A 22,664-nucleotide genomic window follows, 5' to 3' on the forward strand; every position below is an offset into this window, starting at 1 on the left:
AAGTTTATATGCTTAATCTAAGTTACTAATTAAATTATAAAAATTAACTAACACTTATCCATTATTTGAAAATATGTATGCCATACTAAACTTGGTTACATTACAATTCAAATTCTAAAAATTATATGTAAAGCGCCACAACTTAAAAAGTATTATATTTTTGAAAAAAATTTGTATGTCGGTCTCGTTAATATCTACAATCCATTTATTTCTTTTGGTAAAATATTAATTATTTCTTAAGAAAAAAAAGTATATTTTAAAACTTATTTTAGCCATATCAAAAAAATCGTTTAATATATTACGAAAAGAAAAAATTTCTTGGATATATTAATAGATATTTTTTTAAATATATACTTTTTTTAAGTTCTGACCCTTTGAATTGTCGTGTACCCACTAAATTTATATTTGAAAATTACATTTATATGCTCATATATTGTACGTAGATACTATATTACTAAATATATCAAAAATTATATTTACGTATAATATATTAGTATGTGTTGTCTTTTCTAAGAAAGCATGAATTTACTTTTTAAAAGTTTTAGTTAGGTATTTATATTAACTAGCTTTAGACATAGTAGTTGCTATAAGATTAAAAACATCTTTAAACACTGATGCTAACTATATTTAAATCTGAAATTACTCTAATAATAATTCAGTTTAAAAAAATGCATCTAAAGTTTTTTTGTGGTCTGTATACAGATTTGGTTTTATATAAAAAATACTGCGTTAAAAGCTGCGCTTTTTTTTAAACTTGTGTTTTTATTTTTATTTAGTTTTGCAATTTTCAAAACTAACTTTTCTTAACTGAAGATAGTTAGTATGTGGTCTATGGTAACGTTTACTTAAATTTTCTTTTTTTCTCAGGCCTAATTTTTTTAGCGTTTCCTTTTGTGTTCAACAAACTATAATAAAATTTAAATAAACAAAGAAGGAATAAGCTTATAATAACTTTATTTTAATATTTTATAGTAAAAAGTTGTTCAACCAATTGATTTTTATCAACTTTTAAACCTAAAGTCAGGTACTCTTGATACTTTATTTCATCAGCGAACAAGCATATATATTTTAACAACTTTCAAAAAAACTTATATTTCTGAACTAACGATTATAATCTAATTATATGACAGTTTTTAAAAATATCATAATACTTTCAACACTAATTTTAATTTCTTTATTATTAAAACACAAAAGTTCAAATTAATATAATTAGAAATGTTAAAAAAAACAACATTTTAATAAATAATTTAATATCTTACAGCTTAGTTGTTGTGTTGGTCTTAGTTTTATGAATTTTTAAGATGATAATTTTTTGACCACATTATGCATAGCCGAATTCGACTGATAAAAGGCTTATCATATATATCTTGAAGACTTACAAAATAAATCAAAAAAGAAGAACTTAAGAACTTTGTCATAGATTTCAATTCACTAAAAAAAATAATAATAATAATATGTATTTAAATTCAAAAACATGAATTATGTATATTCAAAATTATAAAATTTTTGAATGAAAACTATCAACAAAAATTTAAATGAAAACACAATATGTAACTAAGATACTTTTGAAAATTTTGTGAACAAATTGTTGAGATTGATAGTACATACTTCTGAAAAAACCAACTCTTGAAATCTCTTAGAAAGTTGCCACTCTTAAAAAAACAAATTAAAACAAATTTTAAGTAAAGCAATCGAATATGTGAAGGATTCTACATTATAAACATTTTTTATTATAACCGAACAGATGTTTAATTTTATTTAATTTATCTTGTTTCTGATAAAAAATTCAAAAAACTTTGAAAGTAGCAAACAAGAAGTACAAAAACAGTTAGGTGGTATACAAAAATGTTTTTATAATCAATATTTGTATACAGCTTATTGCACAAACAACTTATTTTTCAAGTTCTATTATCAAAACTAAAAAGTCTTTAGAGTTTACCTAAAGTATCAATATATTTTGATTCATATTGTAATAAACTGTTTATATCTAAGTTATAAAAACGAGTAGTATGCATTTGTACCCAAACAACTTAATAACTTTTCACTCTATACCCTTATAAGTATAAAAACTTTTATTCAGTAACCCAGCAATACTTAAATAATATTAATATTTATTAGAACAAAACTATTTTCTTTTCTTTTTTGCTTTCCTTGCTTTAGATAGCGGAGTTGCTGATCTTTTTTTAGAAGCAAATATGTGTTCAATGTGTTCATTAAGAAGACCTTGATGATGGGCGATGGCAATGAACTCAAACAAAAACTGCGTGTAGTCATGGGTCCTTCTGTCAGCCTCAACAACGTACCTTTCCAGTGTTGAGAGCTCATTTTTATACTCGTTTAAATTTAGATTCATTTTAGATCTTAACTTTTCCATTGCACTAACAGCTTCTTTAACTACCATTTCTTCGTTATAAGACTTGGACTTTTGAGTTAGTTTTAGGAGTGGTTTATTTGTTATAAAGGGAAGAATGATTTTATCTTGGAGAGCTTTTAGCAAAGGTCGCAATAACTTAACTTTGCAAATTGTTTCTTTTTTTTCTTTCACTAAACTGTTTTCAGCAAAATTTAATCTAAAAACGTCAGTAAAAGACTTAAAACTTGATATCTTAGTATTAAGATTGAGTTTAGTAACGGTTTCTTTGTAAGCTGGAGAAGAAATTTCCTCAACAACTTCTTCCATAGCAAACTGCAACTTTTTCAAATCATTTTTCATGTTTTCAATTGGGCAAGGCTGCACTATCATTAAAGTCATTCTAAAGTCTGAAGTTTCCCTGAACCTATCTGAGACAACTTTTCTGGCCATATCATGCCATTGACCTGATTTAGGAAGATGGCCATGGTCTATTGGGTAGTTTCTAAGGCCGTCTAGCTCGAAAAGATGACCATTAATTGGTAAATAGCAAGTGAAATGGAAAGCTTCACCTGCAGTTGTTGATGAGACATTTTTCGAACAGTCGCCCTGCATAGATTCAGGAAATGGGTTTGTCTCTGGTCTTGCATGCTTACTATGAGCTTGCATAATTTCTGGCATATTGCTTATTGCTTCTCCTTTCATTTCTGGCGTAAAATTGTTGGTCTCAGTCTGTAAGTACATATATATATTTAAAATAATTTTTCAGTTTTTAGTTGAACTATCATGCACATATGGCAGTATGGCATTTATCAATATAAAAACTAGTATTGACTTCTATATGAAAGCTTGAATAATCAAATAGTCAGTATTTAAATATTATAAAAAGTTTAACTAACTTTTGAGACAGTCATATTGTAAAAAAAAATTATATCTGTACAAACCTGTATTTTTTAGGATATTAAAATATTTTCAAAACTAGTTTTCAAACAATTAAGCTCAAGTTTTCAGGATATGTATTTTTTTACTTGATCAAATCTATAACAACCATTTAAAAAAATAAAAATAAAAATAAAAAACATTTTCTTTGTTTTTTTATTGTTTTAAAAGAAGCCTATTTTTTATCAATATTTTTACAATGTAGAATTTTTACAATATAGTTATTAAGTTAAAATTAGATTGAGTAAGTTTGAAAACAATTGCTTAAAAACTGTAGGATATATTCGACTTTTATAGATATTATTTTTTGCCTCTTCTATTTGGTCCTTAAACAAAGAGTATTTTAAACTCTCTGACTTAGTAGGCTTATCTCTAAAAAACTATCTGAGTTTAAAAAAATAGTAAAAAGTTACAGATTTTTATGATGTGATCTTAATTCTAAAAAATTTTTACCTTTTATGCTCATATAACCTATTTAATTACAACAATTCATATATATTTGAAAATCATTTAAAGCGGTTAAAAGAAAAACAAGAAAAATCTATGAACAGTATAAATATAAAATAGAACAGTTGCTTCTAGGTGAACTTGAACTTTATAGCTTTATTTTACCAAATTATAGTAGTGTAAAACTATTTAGGAGGCTTATAGATGAATTTTTGTAGACTTGTTTATTTATGGACATTAGGGTGCATTTGTTGCCCCTACCCTCAAGTTTACAATCATAGTTTTTTTTTTTCATTTTATTATTGTCCTAGCTTTTACCACTGTTGTGCACTTTACATATTTCTGAAAACAACGCCTATTAAATTGTATGGGAGCTTAAAAATTGTCATGTACAAAATTGTCATGTACATGTACAAAAATTTGCAGCTAAAAACTTAAGGTTGAATTTTTAAGGTCCTATACAATTTACATAGGGGTTGTTTTCAGAGAAATTTAAAGTCCGCCACAGTGGTAAAAGCTAGGAAGCTAATACTTTTTGTGTTGTTTTTTTTATGTGATTTGCCACGCTGATAAAAATTATCATTGTACTACTCAAGTATTTTCTTTTTTGAGGGGCAACAGATGCACACTAATGGACATGCAACAAGTTAGTAAAACATTAATAAAAGTTTATGTCCTTCTAATTTCTAATTTAACATACATCAAACCAATACAGTACTTATAGGGTTCCCACTAAAACTTATATATATATATGTAGGGAAATCCATAAAATATAGAAAATTTATAGGGAAATTAAAAAAAAACAAAAAAAAAACAATGGATTATAAACGTTACAAACATACTTTCAAAGTAAATAAAGTAAAATATGTCATTTACCATTTATAAGCACAGTCTTAATGAAAAATTTACAAAGTTTGAGGTTTTTAAGATCTAACTTTAGTTAAATAAGCAAAATTTAGATAAATTGTGTTATAATGTAAATAGGAAAAAATATTATCCATTTGGTGGCGCCATGGAGTCATATTTTTGTAATGAGATTGGAATTTTTGATTTATAATTAATATTTTTATGTGTTTTTCACCGCATGGTGTCACTGTTTTTACTTTCAAATTCCAACCAAAAGCAACAAAAACGTAATTTACAGGGATTTTCACATGTTTTTCATTTTGTTCTAGGGATTTATAAGGATTTTTCAGAATATTTTAGATTTATAGAGAAGTAGGAGCCCTGTATTTAAAATAGATAAGTAGATTTCTTTAAAAAACAAAAAACAACAAACTTGTCACAATTTTTAAAATTTGTCATTTTTAAAACGTATTAAAATTTTCAAAAAATAGTTACAGTAACCTCTTGCTTATTTATGCACATTTTGTCCACAGAGAAAGTGCGTAAAGATACAAAAGGTTCTAAATATGCTTACTATAATGGCTGTTTTTTGATATTACTTCAATTTAAAAACAGACTGGGGACTTTTCCACTTTTAACAATTTGTTTAATTTATCTATAAGTATGAAAACCAAAGATAAAACTATACATATATTAAAAAAAAAGATTTTATCTTTATCTTTCTTTATAAGTGATTTATTTGATATTTAACATTTATATCATTCTACTTGCAAGTTCAATTTATAATTAAGCATTTGTTTACAATTTAGAAATAGTGTGGTCTCTATATTAAAATTTGTTTCTGTAGCCTTTTACAAAAATATGCATTTGGTGCTGTAATGGATTTATTATTTTGAACAAAAATATGTAAAACATAAAAAAAATGTTTAATAAAAATTGTTTATGTTTAGAATTTTAATTAAATCCTTATTCTTAACAAAGTTTCTTATAAACTGAGGTATAACTAAATGTTTATCAATTAGTCAAGGAACATAAGTTTACAAAGTCTAAAGATATAGAGAGATGAGTTAGCATTTAAAAACATATTTTAAATTGAAAATATACAATAAGCCTAGTTTGTGCAAAATCAAAAAAAAAAAATTTTTTGAGTATTAAAGAATTCTAAATAAGTGACTAAACAAGAGAGCGTAACGTCACAAGTGCGTAAAGATGCAAGAGGTTACTGTATCTAAGATTATATAAAAAGTCCTTAAATAATGAGTACTAAAGTTTAAATAAACACTTGAAAAACTAGAAACTTATCAATTTTCTTAGGTTTAATTGACTTTAAATAAAATTATGAATTTCAAATATTTGAACAAAACTAAAAAAACTATTTAAATTTATTAATTTTTTTATCAAAAAAAAATTATGGGCAACTAAAGGGTATATTAGGCATTATATAGCTCATAAAAACCCATCAGAAACCTCCTCTTTTTTAAGGCTTGAGCATACAAAGATAAAAGATAAAAAAAATTATAGAAATTTTTGTCAATCAAATTTTTTTGTTTTTGGAAATTGTTGAACAATTTAAAGCAACAAAAAGTTATAAACCTTTGATGTTTCAAACAACTTATAATATTATTTTATTAATTACCACAATTCATTCTAACAAGTGCTGCCCGCAAGCAACTATTTAAGTGAAATTGACCAGTTGCTTACAAAAGACCGCCGCCAATTCCTATATTATGCTTATAGATTGATGAAGTCATTAAATGACAAAAACCAACACAGCCTGTAATATGAAAGATTTAAGTATAAACTAAAAGTTTTTTTTTGAGAATATAAAAACTTTACTTAACTTTTGAGACACAATATTATTTTTTACAAATTATCAAAATTTTTACACACTAACTTCAACTTTTTCATAGTTTTTTTTTCAGTAATTTAAGAAAAAATCACTAAAAAATTTCTCATTTTTGTATTAAATAGAAACGCTTACAAGAAACATTTCTTACTCAGTTTAAGACAAATTTGGAATCTTAACAATATTAGAAAAATATAATCTTTAATAAGTATGTTAGTTAAAAAACAGGTGTTTGATCAAAATAAATTTTTACAAGAAAATTTTTAAAAATTCTGGTAAATGGTTAATCAGACTGCTGAATATATTTTCTAATTAAATATATAACTGTTGGAGTCTTTTGAAAATTACAGTTTTTTTTTTGTAAAATTTAAAAAGCAAGTAAAAAACATAGGATTTTATAAAAATTTTAAATTCCCAAAGAAGTGGACTAAAATTAAGTTAAGTTTATGAAGTTAAGCTTTTTTTACATGCTAATATCATTTTAAATATCTTACACTTGATCACAGTTGTTATATTTGTAAACAGTATGATAACCTATGATTAAACATTTTTTACTGCTTATAAATGTTTATTTGTTGAATTTTACTATTAGTTTTGTAATTTCACAGTACTATATAGTTTTAATACAAATAAATTTATGTATTGTATACATTAATTTGCCTTTTAGTAGAAGGGTCAAACTCAAAAGACAAAAAAAAACTTTTTTATGATGAACCTATCTTCTCCTACAGTTTTTAAAGAATGTTTCTCAAACTTCCTCAGTCTAATCTTATTTTAATAATAGTTGTGTTGTAGGAATTTTTTTTATACTACATTAGGTCAGAAAGGTTAACATGATGGATAGCTCATGTATAGCCAATTCTTTCTTGTAATAGAGGTGGTTAAAACTATTGAACTATTTTGAAAAAAAATATTTTAAAATACAAAAGAGATATTAAATTATTTTAAAAGTTATAATTAAGGAAACTAAGAATAAATTTAAACTATTTATTTCTATGTGATTTCTGTCCTGTATTTTTGATTAGGATTTAAACGCCTTCTCTGAAAATACCAATTGGCATGCAGTGTTTTCTAAAATATCTTGGTCCAACCTTTCAAAAGAGAAGTCTTAAAATAGGGTTGTTGCAACTCTTGAAAAAAAACTAGTCTGATTACATCAAGGTAGTTGGCCTTAGTTTCTAAGAAAAATATACTACAATGTAAAAACTGAAAAAATAATAATGTTAATCAACCTTGGATACCTGAAAAATACTAAAATAAAACCAAATAAGTATAAAAACACAAAATTTTAAGAATAAAAGATTTAAGTTTCAAAAAACTAGTAGGAGATTTAAGAAAAAAATTCAAAACTACAGGGTTGCTACTCTTTGAATCAAAAATGGCTGTCTTGACTTTGAGTGACCTTCAACTAGCCCTAGTTGTCATATATTTTTAAATCATTAAGGGCATAGGGGAGTTAAACACTTCTTTTTCGAAACTTGATCTTTTTTTGTATAGTTTTTACTAAGGTACAAGGTGCTTTTTATAGACTTTAAAAATTCAAAATAATTTTTGAGATACAGCCGGTCAAAGTCGGAGGCAACAATAGGTTCCTTATGGGAGGGGCAAACTAAAACAGCAAAAATAAACTATTTCACTGAAAATCTATCTTCTCCTAAATTTTTTGAGATAACTACCTCAAATTTTTAGGAAGTGTTCTTTGATGTATTTACAAAATTCTGTCGGAAAGTACTTTAAAAAAATAAAAAAATTAAAATTTTATATAAAAAATAAACAAAACACAGTTTTCTTTTTGTTTTTATGTTATAAAATTTTAGTTTTTTAATTTTTACAAATTTTGTTCCAACAGAGTTTTCTAAATATTGCAAGAAACAGTTTCTGAAAATTTGAGGTACAGTAACCTCTCGCATCTTTACGCACTCGTGACGTTACGCACTCTTGTTTAGTTACGCATTTTAGAATTCAAAAAATAAAACTTTTACTTTTTTTCAGTATTGCACAAATTAGGTTTATTGTATAATTTTTATTTAAAATATGTTTTTATTTGCTAACTAGCCTCTACATCTTTAGACTTTGTAAACTTATGTCCCTTGACTAATTGATAAACATTTAGATATACCTCAGTATATCAGAAATTTTGTTAACAATAAGAGATTAAATTAAAATTCTGTAAGAAATATTACTGCGTTAAATATTGTAAGTATAATGAAATAGTGAGAATTTAAAACACAAATAGATAATACAGCACTCTTGCCCTATAAATGAATAAACATAGATTAATATAGACACCACACCTTTCTTAATTGTAAACAAATGCTTAATTATAAACTGAATTTGCTTAAAACAATAGAATATAAATGTTAAGTATCTAATAAGTCACATATAAATAAGGATAAAGATAAAATCTTCTTAACATTAAAATTAGTAAAATTTTTCTACAAGTGTTATTATTTTATATAAATTTAAATTCTTATTTTTAAATATATGTATAGTTTTATCTTTTGTTTTCATATTTATAATAAAGTAAACAAATTGTTAAAAGTGGGAAAGTCCCTAGTCTGCTTTTAACTAGAAGCTATATCAAAAAACAGCTATTATAGTAAGTATATTTGGTACAACTTGTATCTTTACAATCTCTTGTATCTTTACGATCTCTTGTATCTTTACAATCTCTTGTATCTTTACGCATTTTTTCTGTGGATACAATGTGCGTAAATAAGCAAGAGGTTACTGTAGTTATCTCAAAAAATGTAGGAGACATGGTTGCCACTGATCAAGCTGAGAAAAATTTCCTGACTTTTCCTGACTTTTTACCAAAATTTTCTTGACTTTTCTAAATCAAACTCTTAGATTAAACTTATTCTAAAATACATAATCTGACACTTGAAACTATATAAAGCTTTCAATCTAATTTTAATACAGGTTAAAAACAACAGTTTTTTTTGCTAAATTCTATCATCAAACTTCCAGTACATCACTTAAACCATCTGTGTATGTTTGATGTTTGTAATAAACAGCTCTATCAGCAAATGCTTGTATTATTACCTTATAAACACAGCTTGTCTGAAAAAAAACACAATTTTTTAGCATTTCCTAGCATAAATTTATCTACATAAACAAATGACATATATGGAACTTTTACAATTAAAACCTTGAATTAATAACTAACTTTCACAACTAACATCTTAAAGCAGCAACAGATTTTACAGTTAAAACCTTAAAACTAAACTATATATCTGTTTTATAAAATATTTCCTCTTATCATTTAGTATAAAATTTGTAACAAATAAATAAACTCTTATTTACTTTAAGACTTAAGTTACTCTACAAAAAATACAAACAATAAGAAAACTTAATCTTGGCATATACCTCTCTTATAACTTAATTTATAAATTTAAACAACTTTGAAAAAATTATAAAGAGGTAAAGTTACATAAAATACAACCCTAACTGAAATAGTTATAAAGAACTCAATTATTTACTTAAACAAAAACCACTTTGATTCTAAAATTATGCTAGATAAACTTTTGTGTATATATCACAGTTTCACTATGGAAGAGTCCTTGCTACAGATCATCAATACTAAAAAGCTTAAAAAATCTGCTTGTTCAAGTAGGGTACTTGTTCAATATGTTAAAAGAAAATTTTTGCAGTTTTATAAAGGATATTTTACTAATTTATACCAGATGAAGGCATTGGAAATAAAATTAAATAATTTTGTAAATTTCTAGGAAAATTTTGGAATTTTTTTCTGACTTTAAAGGACTTTTAAGGGCATAGGGGGGGGTAAACACCCTTTTTTGGTTTTTGATCTTATTTTATTTAGTTTTTACTAAGCTACAAGATGCTTTTTACAGATTTAAAAAATTCAAAATAGTTTTTGAGATATAGCCGGTCAAAGTCGAAGCCGACAATAGGATCCTTATGGGAGGCGCAAACTAAAACGGCAAAAATAGACTATTTCACTAAAAATCTATCTTCTCCTACGTTTTTTGAGATAACTACCTCAAACTTTCAGGAAATGTTCCTTGATATATTTAGAAAATTCTGTCGGAAGGAATTTTTTTAAAAATAAAAATTAAAAATTTTATATAAAAAATAAACAAAAAAAACAGTTTTTTTTTTGTTTTTTTGTTATAAAATTTTTATTTTTTAATTTTTTCAAATTCTGTTCCGACAGAATTTTCTAAATACTGCAAGGAACATATCCTGAAAATTTGAGGTAGTTATCTCAAAAAACGTAGGAGGAGATAGATTTTTAGTGATTTCTAGTTATTTGACGTTTTAGTTTGCGCCTCCCATAAGGATCCTATTGTTGCCTCTGACTTTGACCGGCTATATCTCAAAAATTATTTTGAATTTTATAAATCTGTAAAAAGCATCTTGTAGCTTAGTAAAAACTATATAAAATAAGATCAAAAACCAAAAAAGGGTGTTTACCCCCCCCTATGCCCTTAATTAATTTTTACAATATTAAGGCTTTGAAAAACAAGGAATTTTGTAAACTTGAACTGACAAAATCTGACTTTTTTATTTAATTTTATCAAATTTCCTGACTTTTCCTGACTTTTTTTCAAAACCCCCCATTTTTTCCTGACTTTTCCTGACTTTTGAAATTTTTTTGAATTTTTCCTGACTTTTCCTGTTTTCCTGACCGAGTGGCAACCCTGAGGAGAAGATAGGTTTTTAGTGATTTCTAGTTATTTGCCGTTTTAGTTTGCTCCTCCCATGAGGAACCTATTGTTGCCTATTTCTATAGTTTTAAGTAATTGTTTAAAAACTTTCTCTTTTTTATTTTAGTTGTGTTACTTACTACATTTTGCTTCTTGTAGCTTATATCCAACTATACAAAAAAAAGACCAAGTTTTAAAATAGTAATTTACTCCTCTATGCCCTTAATTATAACTAAATAAAAAACATTTCTATTGTAGTTTTTTTTTTTTTTTTGAGTAAAAAAAATATTTCTTTTTTTTGTCATAAAATTCTTGAATTTTAACTTTTAAGAAGATAGCCCAATATACATTTTTTTCTATTAACTGAAAGAAAATTTACTGAAAACTTGAGATTATTGACCAAAAAATAAAGAAAAAATATATTTTTTTTAATTGTTCAATATTTAAAGAAATTGGCAATAACAATTTTTATCTTTTCACATTTGTATTAGAAAATTTTTACACAACTTAAGATATTTCAAAAGTTAATTAAAATTTTCTTATTGTGTGAAAAGCATCTACTAGTAGATTTACAATGATATTGTTCGTATAAGGTCGATTGTTAATTTTTAGAAAAAAAAAAGTTAGACCCCTATTGCCTTCATTTCAAACTTAAAACAAAAACTTTACTGTTACTTTTAAGGGTAGTAAAGAGCTAGCAGCAATGCTAAGTAATTTTTAAATAAGCATTTTCAAAACAATATAAAACAAGTTTTGAACAAAATTGGTTAGGTAAATAACAAAATATTGAAACTGGATCAACTAAATTTCATTCAAGATCTATAAAAATATCTGTCCTGGGACTTCTAAAAATATTAAAACTAATGTTAGTTTTTTATAAAAATAGACAATTTCTTAAGTTTTATCCTGAATTGTCCTGATATTTTCAAAAAATCCTGAATTATCCTGATTTTACTAAGTATCCAAAGTATACCCTGAATCTTGCCTAAATTTTGCAAATAAAAAAAACCTAAATTAGTTATTTCAGAATTAGTTTTTCAAATTTTTAAAACTAGCATGAGTTTGCAGCAACAATTTTTAAAGCGTCCTTGTATGAGCAATTTAAGAGACATTCTACAATTTTCAGCAAAGATTCTACCAAAAACCTATTAGATTCAAATACAGAATAAAGAAGGTAATATTATAGTTTACTGAACAAAATAAAGGTACAAAATATGGTCTTAGGACCTAGTGCACAAAAAAACGTTTTAGTTATTGAGTTGCACACCATGGATACCTTTTAACGTCTTATCCAGGACATACCTTCTTACTACAAAATCTTGGAAAATAAAGATTGCTTAATTTTAGTCCAAACTTAAATTTCTAAGACTTTGTACATTAGTTTAAAAAATAGTTTTGATTTTTTTTTCCTTACTTCTAACTAATGATACTTTTCTATTTTTGTTGTAATTTTTTAAAATAATCTATTTTTTAAATACTGAGGACTTCTGGCCCAACCTGTAAAACTAAAGTTTAAAAATAGTTCCAAGTTAATTTTCTTTAGGCAAAAAATATACCTCGTAATCACCTATATTAAGGTAACATAAGGTAAATAGAACAAACCAGGGTTGCCACAGACCAAGCTAAAAAAAATCCTGACTCTTCTAAATCAAATTTTTAATTAAAACCGTTTCAAAATTACATAACCAAAGACTTAAAATTTAATTAAGATAATAGAATTTTAATTTAATCCAAAAATTCAACTAGACCCTGAAAAAAGATGTATTACAAACGCAATTTTTTTTTAATAATATTAGCAAAATGCAGCTTTTAGTGATGATAGACTTTTGGTAAATCCCTAGGATGATGTTGCACCAATATCTAAGTGAAAATATATTATATTCAATGCGTTTTTTAACCATAATGATAGTCAAAAAGTCAATGTTTTAAGCAAAATATGTTTATTCTAAAAATATATTTTGTTTTAAATAAGCTTTATAAATACATAGTAAGAATTAAATTTTTTTATGATAAAATAAAATATTTAATCTACTTTATTTAACAGTATTGTAATCAATATAAGTTTTTGTATTTATATAGTCGCTTTAAATTGTCAAATAAAAACAATTAAATGTTTAAGTTTTATTAGTTTATGATAAATAAGTTTAATTACACTTATGTATTTATAAAACATATATTTTAGCCTAAAAATAGGGTTAAAAAGACATCAAATATAATATAATTTCATTTTGATATTGGTGCAACATCATCCTAGGGAATTACCAAACTTTTTATTTAGAGCATATATATATCAAGTTTCTTGAGATTTCCTGCCATTTTTCTAAAACCCTCAATTTATTCTGACTTTTTTTTTCCAGCCTTTTTCTAATTGTCCTGTCTTTATTGCAACCCTGACAATCATAAAAGTTAGTTTCTAGTTTTAAAAAAAATTATATTTACAAAATTATTTATAAACTATTTACAAGTTTTTTTTAAGGTAGAAAATTAAGTCAAAACAAATGATAATAATCTAAAGTTTTAGGACTTAGTTATAACTATTTAAACTATTACTTTTCTTTAATTTATTATAAATAACCTACTTTAAGTCTACTCAGTAAATTTCCAAGCTTCAAATTGTTGCAATTAAGTAAAACACTCAACAAAGCATGAGTAGCACAGGAGTTGGGAATTATTTGCTTTGCAAAAAACATTTTGTTGACAACATTCCCATCAGTACAGAAGTTTTCTTTTGGTGTAGTATGTGATTTTCTTCTTGATTTAACAGTTTCTTCCCATTTAAACAGAAGAATGAATCCAAAAACATCTCCCTCAATGGGATTTCCAATCTCAAAAACTTCAGAAACTTTTATATTTTTAACACCCAAATCCTTTATGAGCAGAGTAAACAATCCAGGATCACTTTCTAATTCTTTCCATGGTGTTCCATTCAGTTGTGTCATTATGTAATATATCAGACTACAACCACTTGAATATTGATTTAGTTAACTCAGGTTAGTTAATATAGTTAGATGAAAGCCACTTAAGAAAACAAAAGACTTGAAAGTATTTACTAATTTTTAATGCTCTACTACACACAAAACCCGTAAATACAAAAAGAGTATTTTTTAAACTTTTGACATTCAAAATGTTAAAGATATAATGTAACATATTAATATAGAGCTAGTAAAATATTAGTAAAATAGCTTACAAACCTAGATAAGTATCGCTTGTTTATTTGTGGACACGAAAAAACATACACCCATAAATAAGTCGAAATAATATAATCTGTATAAAAAAAATTTATAAGTAAACGAATAATAGATTTTAATAAACTCAAAGTTTTAAAAAAAAACTCGCAATATTTTTCCCGGCTAGTATACTTAAAGTTCAGTCTGAATTACATATTTGCTTTTTTTTCATCTTTATTTTGAATTTTATTAATAAAACTTAATTTTCAGATAGTTTTTAATATGTTTGGATAAGGTGAGTTATGGATAAAGGTATAAATAAAAAAAATAATAAATGCTTTTAAAAAATTTGCTGATTTAGCAAATATGCGAATCAGACTGATCTTTCATTTTTACTAAAATAGATTGTTTAAAACCAAATTATTTGTTTTTAAGCGTTAAAATAAAAGTCTTTTAGTTTCGGTGTGTTACATTATGAAATCAGTTTTAGAAAAGTTTTTAGATGTTATATACAAGTCTTACAAAAGATTAAAAGAAACTACTATTTTCGATACGACCCTTTTTCTTTGTTATTGGATAAAAACATATTTATGCTTTATTTAATTGAAAACTTCAACTTTAAAGTTTTAAGATTATAGAGATAAGGCCGCATTTATAGCCAAGTTAAAATCTTATGGATTTTTTATTAAAATAAGACTTTTTTTGTTATTTACCTAAGTATTGATATTTTGAAAATTCTTTTCTGAGAGTATAAGCAAAAATACTTAGAAGATTAAACACTACGTTTTTCAGGTAGTAACTTTAGAGTAAAAATTAAACATATAATTTAAAAGAAGGCAAGGACGCAAGGTTTTTTAAAAATAAAAAGTGTTAGTTTTTATATTATAAATTTTCAACAAAGTACAATTTATATTTTTCTAAATTTTTATAATAACTAGTTTAAAACTATTTTGTTAGGGCTTTTAGCAAACCCTGTATTTGATATTTAATAACATATATTTAAAACATTAGGTTTTAGTAGTGATTGTAAATGTTTTTTATTTAGTATGAAAGAGATGAGCAATATAACTTAAATATAATAGTACAAAATAGTTCAATAAACTTAAAGTTTAATTTAAAATAGAATCAACTGGTTTAAAATTATAAGTTCGAGCTTTAATGTATATGAGTTTTGTGGGTAGCTGTCAAATTTTCACGAGCGTACAAAACTGCACGGGGATACTTTTGCACGAAGACACTTTTGCACGAGCAGACAGTTTTGCACGAAGACATTTTTGCACGAGTTGAGTTCTTTATTTACTTTTATTGTATAATTGCTTTATTAAACTAATTTTTTATAATTTAGTTTATTTTTTTTTTTTACACTATCACTGTTACCCTTAACCCTTGACCTCGGTCGGTAGCTAAAATATCAGATAAAACAGATACTAAATAAAAATGGCTATCCACAAGAACTTGTTAATAAAATGATAAATTTACATCTTAAAAGTTTAAACAAAATAAAGCCAGCAGGGCCGGAGAAATGCTTGATTCCTTTAGTACTGCCTTATGTCAATAAGAACTCAGGAGCTTTAGAAAGAGATATCTGTCAACTAGTAAGTAGGACTGATCATTCGGCAAAGCCGATCTGTATTTTCGTATCCAAACCAATGTTTAGACCCGGGGGCAAAGATCCGATAGCAGAATTTAAACAAAGTATGGTAGTTTACCAGTTTAACTGCTTCTGTGAAGCTAGTAATGTCGGGATAACCTCAAGACAATTTGGCAAAAGAATAAAGGAACATATTCAAAAAAGTATCGATGAATTTTGTATGAGTAATAAGAAAATTAAATCTATTAGAGTAATAAATGCTTCAAAAAGATTTGCTATTGCTGAACACTTAGTAAATAATCTTGATTGTGCTACTAATTATAATTTAACAAGATTTAAAATTATTAAAAATTGTTTACTTATTTCTGATTTAATTAAACTTGAGGATAATTGTATTTTGTTAAGAAAACCTAAGTTGTGTAAGCATAAATATTTTGATTATACTGCTTCGTTGTTTTCTTAAATTGTTTTATAAGTTGTTGCTCTGTTTTGTTAATTTTTCTAGTTGCATTGTAATGTATTGTTAATTACTCTTTGCTTAATTATTAATTAATTTGATTGCATTTTCACTATAAAAGCTAGATTTGAAATTTTATTTTTATTGATTAGTATACAACTGACGAAAAAAGCATGAAATATATATTGTTCTGAAAAATTAAGTCTTATTTGTATTGTTTGAAAGAATTTATTATAGTGTCAAAAAATGTTTAATTATCTAAGCCTTAACCGTAGAAAATACCACATGGTGCTTTAATAACTTTGGGTGCACAGCATTTTTTTAGGAGTTTACTGTGCACAATTTTTAATTAGCTTAAAGACTAATGATCTAGGGAGGTAGTAAATGTATAGGTTTTAAACCTTAACAAGTTTTAAACATCTATGTTAAAGTTTTGAATAAATTGTAAAACTAATATTACTTCAAAAATACTTATTTGAAAGTTAACTTAAGAATTTTAAAATAAAAAAATAAACTCCTTATATAGTATGTAGTTTATATTTTCTAATAGTTATGATCTTATGTTTATCATTCATAAGTATTTTTGATTTTATTTCATAAGTATACAGTGTTTCAAAAGTCATATGATAACAAAAATTGACAAAATAGGAAAAAAGTATTTTTTGCAAAGTCTTTTAAGTAAGACGGTAGAACAATTATAAAATAAATAATATTTGAAACAGAAGGTGATAAACATTAATATTCAAGATAACTTAAAAAATTGCGTAGTTGTAAAATAATACGATTTTTTTGACTGTTGATTAGCACAATAAATAGAAATTTAAGTTAAAATAAATGATTAGTTCTGAATTTAAACATTTTTATAAATACTTAATCGCAAAGTTTGACCTAGTGAATATGTATTTGCTAAAACTATAACTATGTTTTCATAACCCTACAAAACTTAAAAACATTTAAAAATTAGTTTGGAACTATTGTACTTTATAAAAAAAGTTAAACATATTAATTTGGTTATAGTACATTTCTGTATGAATTTATTAATATAAGTACTTGGTTCAAAAACCGTTAAAAAAAAAAAACTACGACTATCAAAAAGATGTTAACTTAGCTAATACAAATAGAACAAATTAATTATTCTTTCTATAAATCAACTACTTCTGTTTTTTTTTATTTATGTAGTTTATTTTTACTTAAACTTTATAGCTTATCTGTTTCAGAAATTTTTAATGTAAACAAACTATATTTATTTATTAGTATTTCATAACTGTTTAGATACATTTTTTTGACAAGTCAAATGTAAAAAATTAGTGATTGGATTTTCAACATTTTTATAACAAATGTTATAAAAACTGTATTACAGTTATTAAAGAAGAGTAAATAATTTTTTCAAAATTTTAGGTGCTGGTGTATTAAAAAACGTACTTATACAATAATCTTTAAATACTATGTTGAAACTTTTTCCGTTAAATTAAAGTAAGCAATTTTTTATTTATAACTAAATATTGAGTAAATAAATATAAGGTTTTTACGTACATTCTATTTTTATAACTTAAAGTTGAATAAGTAATTAAAAAAAATTCTTATTTTTTTAAAGTTTATGCATGAAGTAAACAAAGTTGTTTCTTGAGTAACAACTTTCATTTTAGAAAATATTTAGTTTTTTTTTTTTCTTAATTGTTTTTTTATAAACATGTTTTTATACTATACATTGTAAAAACCATAAAAAAGCTGTCGCATTTAAACACAACACTATAGTAAAAATATAGTTTGTTTATTTAAACATTTTCATTTATTCTAAAAAATAACTACTAAGAGTGACCAGTTTTAGTTTTTTTTTTAAGTATTTGTATGAATAACTAGATCTAATTACGAAAAAAATAAAACCTTGTAATTAAAAAATAATTACATTTTTTATAAGCTGTTTGTTTCTAAAACTGTTTTTTAAACTTTAAAAACTAAAAAAAAACTTCATGCATTAACTTTAAAAATTTTCTTTCAGACTTAATAGTATTGTAAATTATTATTGATTATAAATGTTTTACATAGCGTATACTTTTTAAATAAACATTTAGAAGAAAATTGTTATAAGTTTTTATTACAACAAAACATTATAATTTATAAACACTCTTAAAGGTTAAGTAAATTTTTTCTTATATTTCTTATAACTTACTCATTTTAAAACTTTACTAAAAAAAACTTCAGTAACTAATTTAGAAAACTTTCTGTCTGACTTATTAGTATTGTAAATCATTATCGATTATAAGTGCTTAGACATAGCGTATAATAGTTTTTAAATATTCGATTTTAAAATATTTAAAAACATGTTGATTTTAAAAGTTTAACCCTTTTAAGCAACTTTAAGTTAATAAAAAAACAACAACTCAACACTTCTTTAACTTAGTGTACCGCTTTGTTTATTAAACTTTTATTCAATATTTTAAAAAATTTTGAACAATAGAAACAAAGCTGTTTTAAAATATAAACTACATAAAAAAGTTTATAACGTAGAAAATACAAGTAATTTTTATAGTAATATCTTAGTAAAATTAATTATCAAACTACAATACAATGTGATACTGCATTATAAAAATATGTATTCAAAATTTTATTTGTAAAAATTGTTTTGCGCTTTTAAAAGGTTTCTTTGAATTTATCAAACAGTTTTCACAAATATATCAGTTTTCTCTTTTTTCTTTGTATACTTTTAATACAGGATGTCAATTATATTGTTAGTTTAAACTTAATGTTGTATTTAGATTTAAACTGTCTATTATAAAATTAATTGTGCCATATGAATAGAAAAAAAATTAAAGTGTTTTTATTCTACTTGAAACTTAAAATATAGTGGCAAAATTTTATATTAAGAAATTTCTCTAAAATTGAACTTTTTGTTGTTTAAATAAACTTGCAATGATACAATTCATAAATGCATTAAATGAACAATTATAAGAAACTGAAAATTTTTTATGTTAAATATATGTTGACTTAAAAAGTTATAATATTTTATAAGCATTCAAAAACAGTTTTTCTTTGATTTTAATGACAGAAATCAAAAGTATATTTTTAAGTATTTTATTTTCGAACACATTGAATCATTTTTTAACAAGTTAAGCCGTTTTTATAAAAAGTAAAAAAAAGTTATCAGATAGTGAACTCAAAAAGTAATCAGATCATAAAAAAGTAAGTTGATAAGTTTTTTAAACTGTAACCTTTTTTATTTTTTTAAATATTGCAATTCAAAGAACTGAAAGCATTAAAAGTAAACGATAAAACTGTTTATGCTTAAGTTATTACAAAACTTTATATGAAAAACTTTTATTAATTTTCGGAATTTCTTTACTAAAAAGTAACTATCTAACAAATTTATGAAAAAATTAATTTAATCAACTTTTTTTAACCAAAAACAACATTTTGAAAATAAGTTTAAATTATACTATAGACCAGGGTTTCCAAAAGTGGGCAATATTTTCTATTTAATTGAGATTTTGCCTATCAAGGTGCGTTAATTAGTAAGGCAACGAAAAAGTAAAAGGGTGAATAACTAATAGAGGGGCCGTATCTAAAAAATAGGGGAGATTAATTTTGAATTTCTAAAAAAAGGTGTTTATCAAAATGAGTTTGGGAAACCCTGCTGTAGACTAAAACTGTTTTACTTGCATAAACGTTTATTAAGTTACGTAAGCTATGCATACGCACAAAATGTAGTAACATTAGTCATTATGCTCAACAAATTCTATAAACGCACTAAAAATATTATTAAGCAGTAAAAATATACTTACTGATGTATTTAAACTTTTAAATCATTCTTAATACTTGAATGCCTTGACCTTACACTCCCTAGTTTTATTTTTTCTCTGGAACTATACGACGAAGTAAGAGTTGTTTTGTTCATACAACAGCCAAAAGTTAGTTTTTTAAAGTTTTCCATAAATACAATAGAAACAATATTTACAAATAGCGTAATGTCGAAGAACATTCCAGTGAAGTTTTTAGGAGTTTCTTGAGGTAAGACAAAAGTGGGAATCAGCGCCAGGAGTGTGTCTGATAGTGAGCAGACTAAAAAAATTAAAGTTATTAGTTTAAGAAAACTATTGAAAACAAAAATATACTAAAAGTAAAGAATACATTTAAAAAAAAAAAAAAAAAATTAAACTTTTTTTTTTCTCATATAACTTATATTAAGTTTTTTTATTTAATCTCCAAAAGCAACTTACCTAAAAGTGTAATTAAGGCGTTTTTCGCTAGTTCATAAATTTGGGTTTTCGTTGACTTTATGCTTGATGACTTGGACTGGTTAAGCGTACTTTTTTTGGTTCTATGCCAGTGCATTCGAAGTGGATAGCAAAAAAGAGAGAATAAAAAGATATGAGAGATTATGTTACTTACTAGCATTGAAAAATAAGCTATTTTGCTAGCAAAATGAGCTTCTTTTTTTATACAACCTAATTCTGTTTTTTGGTATGTTATAGTTAATAAAAATATCAGCCAATTACCGAATCCTCCAAAAACTAAAAGGAACATCGACATAAAGCTAGCCACTTTGATTAGTTTGCTATTTACTTCGGAAAATATTGGTTTCGAGTACATAATTTTCTGACGTATCCACAATAACATATAAGTGGGAAGGCTTGCAAGTACGTAAGTAAATGATGACACAGCCATCATAATATTACAGTTTTTATCACCCTTTGCACTAATTGGTGATAGTTGACCAACAGCAATTAATGAAATTTTCGAAAGAAAATGAAATGACATCATCAAGGGTAACAAGATCGTCAAGATCATTGCTGCAAAGTGGTATGAAGTTTTGTTACGACGGTTTTTATAAATTTCACGGGCATAAAAGAAAAATGAAAAACAAGTCCATATTGAGCAAAACAAAAATACAGATACCACGGCAGTAGAAACTTTCCATGTATTTCGAAGCCATTGCAAAGATGCATTCTTTTGATGCAAAATTGTTATTTCAGTTGAAGTAGACGTAGAAAAATTTGTAAACAGATCAAAATCACTCATATTTATACAAAATAATTGTCTATTTAAATAAAAAACTTTTTGATCATACTATGTAAGCCAGTTTTTTACATATATTTATATAAATTTATTTTACAGTGTAAGTTTCCAATACTTTATTTAAGTCTTTTTTTTTACTTTTTACTGACTTTTGTATTATTTTATGTATTTTAATAGTTATTAAGTTTATAACAACTTTAAGTTTTTAAGTCAAAAAATATATAATAAATTTAAAAAAAAGACTAAAAGAAAAAATAGTGACTATTATTTTACTAATCTAATATTGGACAAAGTTGGTTAAATTGACCACTTAAACTTTTTCAGAAAGTTGAACTTTTTAAATAAACAATGTCATTATATTATTAAATACTTATAAAACTGTTAATCAAGAATTCAAGAAAAGCGTAAACATTTTAAGTACAAATTGTAGAAGCTTGATTATAATTAAAGTTACAAATTACTAAATAACAAAAATGGCTTCTATTTTTTACAATGGCGAACTGTGTTTTCTACTAAAATCTAAAAAAAATTCAAACAAAAAAACAAAAAACTGTATTTTCACGTTTAGCTTTGATTTAATTTTTAATTATAAATAGATAAAGTACAAAAATTACTTCTTAGATTAAACTTCTCAAATGCACTTACAATTTAGCCAGATTTTGCCGAAAGTCAAATTTTGGTTAAGGGTCTGTCTGAAAAACCAAAGAAAAATTACTTTTCTGCAATTTGCCAACACTTAACAGAAAACCATAAATGTACCAGTAATTTTGAGGATGTAAAATTTTCTATTTTACTGCCAGTCAAAAAATTTACCAACAAAGTTTCGATATTTGTTAAATTATTTATAACTTAAGTTTAGTACAAACATTTTTTTGAATTAATTTAGTTTCATATAATTTAACAACATATTTTACTACGAACCTTGATCAACTCTAAAATAAATTATCTAAGTCATACCATGTGCTTTGTCAAATGTTTTAAAAAATAATGACTAATTAGAAATATCTATTGATGATTTCATATATAGAACATATGATATTTTAAATTTTTATTTTTTTATACTTGTACACGTTTAAATTGAAACTTAAGAGTCACATATAAAGCTCATTTATTAATTTTAATATTTTGTATTCACCATTTAAAAATTGTTTGAACTTAACAAACTTGTAGTCCTAAAAAGCTTCATAATTTTTATCAATTTAATCTATGCTTTTTTTTTTGAAATAAAATGTTTTAAACTAGAGATAGACAACTACAGTTAACTATTCTAGTCAGCTAAAATTATAAAATGGTATTTCATTCGTTATTGATATTCGTTATTGAAAGACGTCATCA

At 24.6% G+C, this 22,664-nt stretch overlaps 2 protein-coding genes across 2 annotated transcripts; both read right to left on the bottom strand.

Annotated features, from left to right (window-relative positions):
* Positions 1–1,138: 1,138 nt before the first annotated feature.
* LOC145834177 (ubiquitin carboxyl-terminal hydrolase calypso-like) lies at positions 1,139–14,146 on the bottom strand. The gene is made up of 2 exons (XM_082941550.1): positions 13,681–14,146; positions 1,139–3,082 (listed from the first exon to the last, which is right to left on the bottom strand). Exons 1-2 carry the CDS (start codon positions 14,038–14,040, stop codon positions 2,126–2,128), a joined length of 1,317 nt encoding a protein of 438 aa, XP_082797676.1. The 5' UTR covers positions 14,041–14,146; the 3' UTR covers positions 1,139–2,125.
* A 5,957-nt stretch (positions 14,147–20,103) lies between these two features.
* LOC145833408 (uncharacterized) lies at positions 20,104–21,279 on the bottom strand. Its single transcript, XM_082940586.1, has 2 exons — positions 20,531–21,279; positions 20,104–20,372 (listed from the first exon to the last, which is right to left on the bottom strand). Exons 1-2 carry the CDS (start codon positions 21,099–21,101, stop codon positions 20,104–20,106), a joined length of 840 nt encoding a protein of 279 aa, XP_082796712.1. The 5' UTR covers positions 21,102–21,279.
* Positions 21,280–22,664: the final 1,385 nt, after the last annotated feature.

Source organism: Thalia democratica, chromosome 4 (assembly GCF_965202585.1).
Source record: "Thalia democratica chromosome 4, ktThaDemo2.hap1.1, whole genome shotgun sequence".
NCBI lineage: Eukaryota > Metazoa > Chordata > Thaliacea > Salpida > Salpidae > Thalia > Thalia democratica.

Coding starts and splice junctions, on each gene's coding strand:
- LOC145833408 (XM_082940586.1), bottom strand. CDS start 21,101: ATGATCTTGACGATCTTGTTACCCTTGATGATGTCATTTCATTTTCTT. Junction 20,373..20,530: donor CGCCTTAATTACACTTTTAG/GTAAGTTGCTTT, acceptor TAATTTTTTTAG/TCTGCTCACTATCAGACACA.
- LOC145834177 (XM_082941550.1), bottom strand. CDS start 14,040: ATGACACAACTGAATGGAACACCATGGAAAGAATTAGAAAGTGATCCT. Junction 3,083..13,680: donor ATTTACTGAGTAGACTTAAA/GTAGGTTATTTA, acceptor ATGTACTTACAG/ACTGAGACCAACAATTTTAC.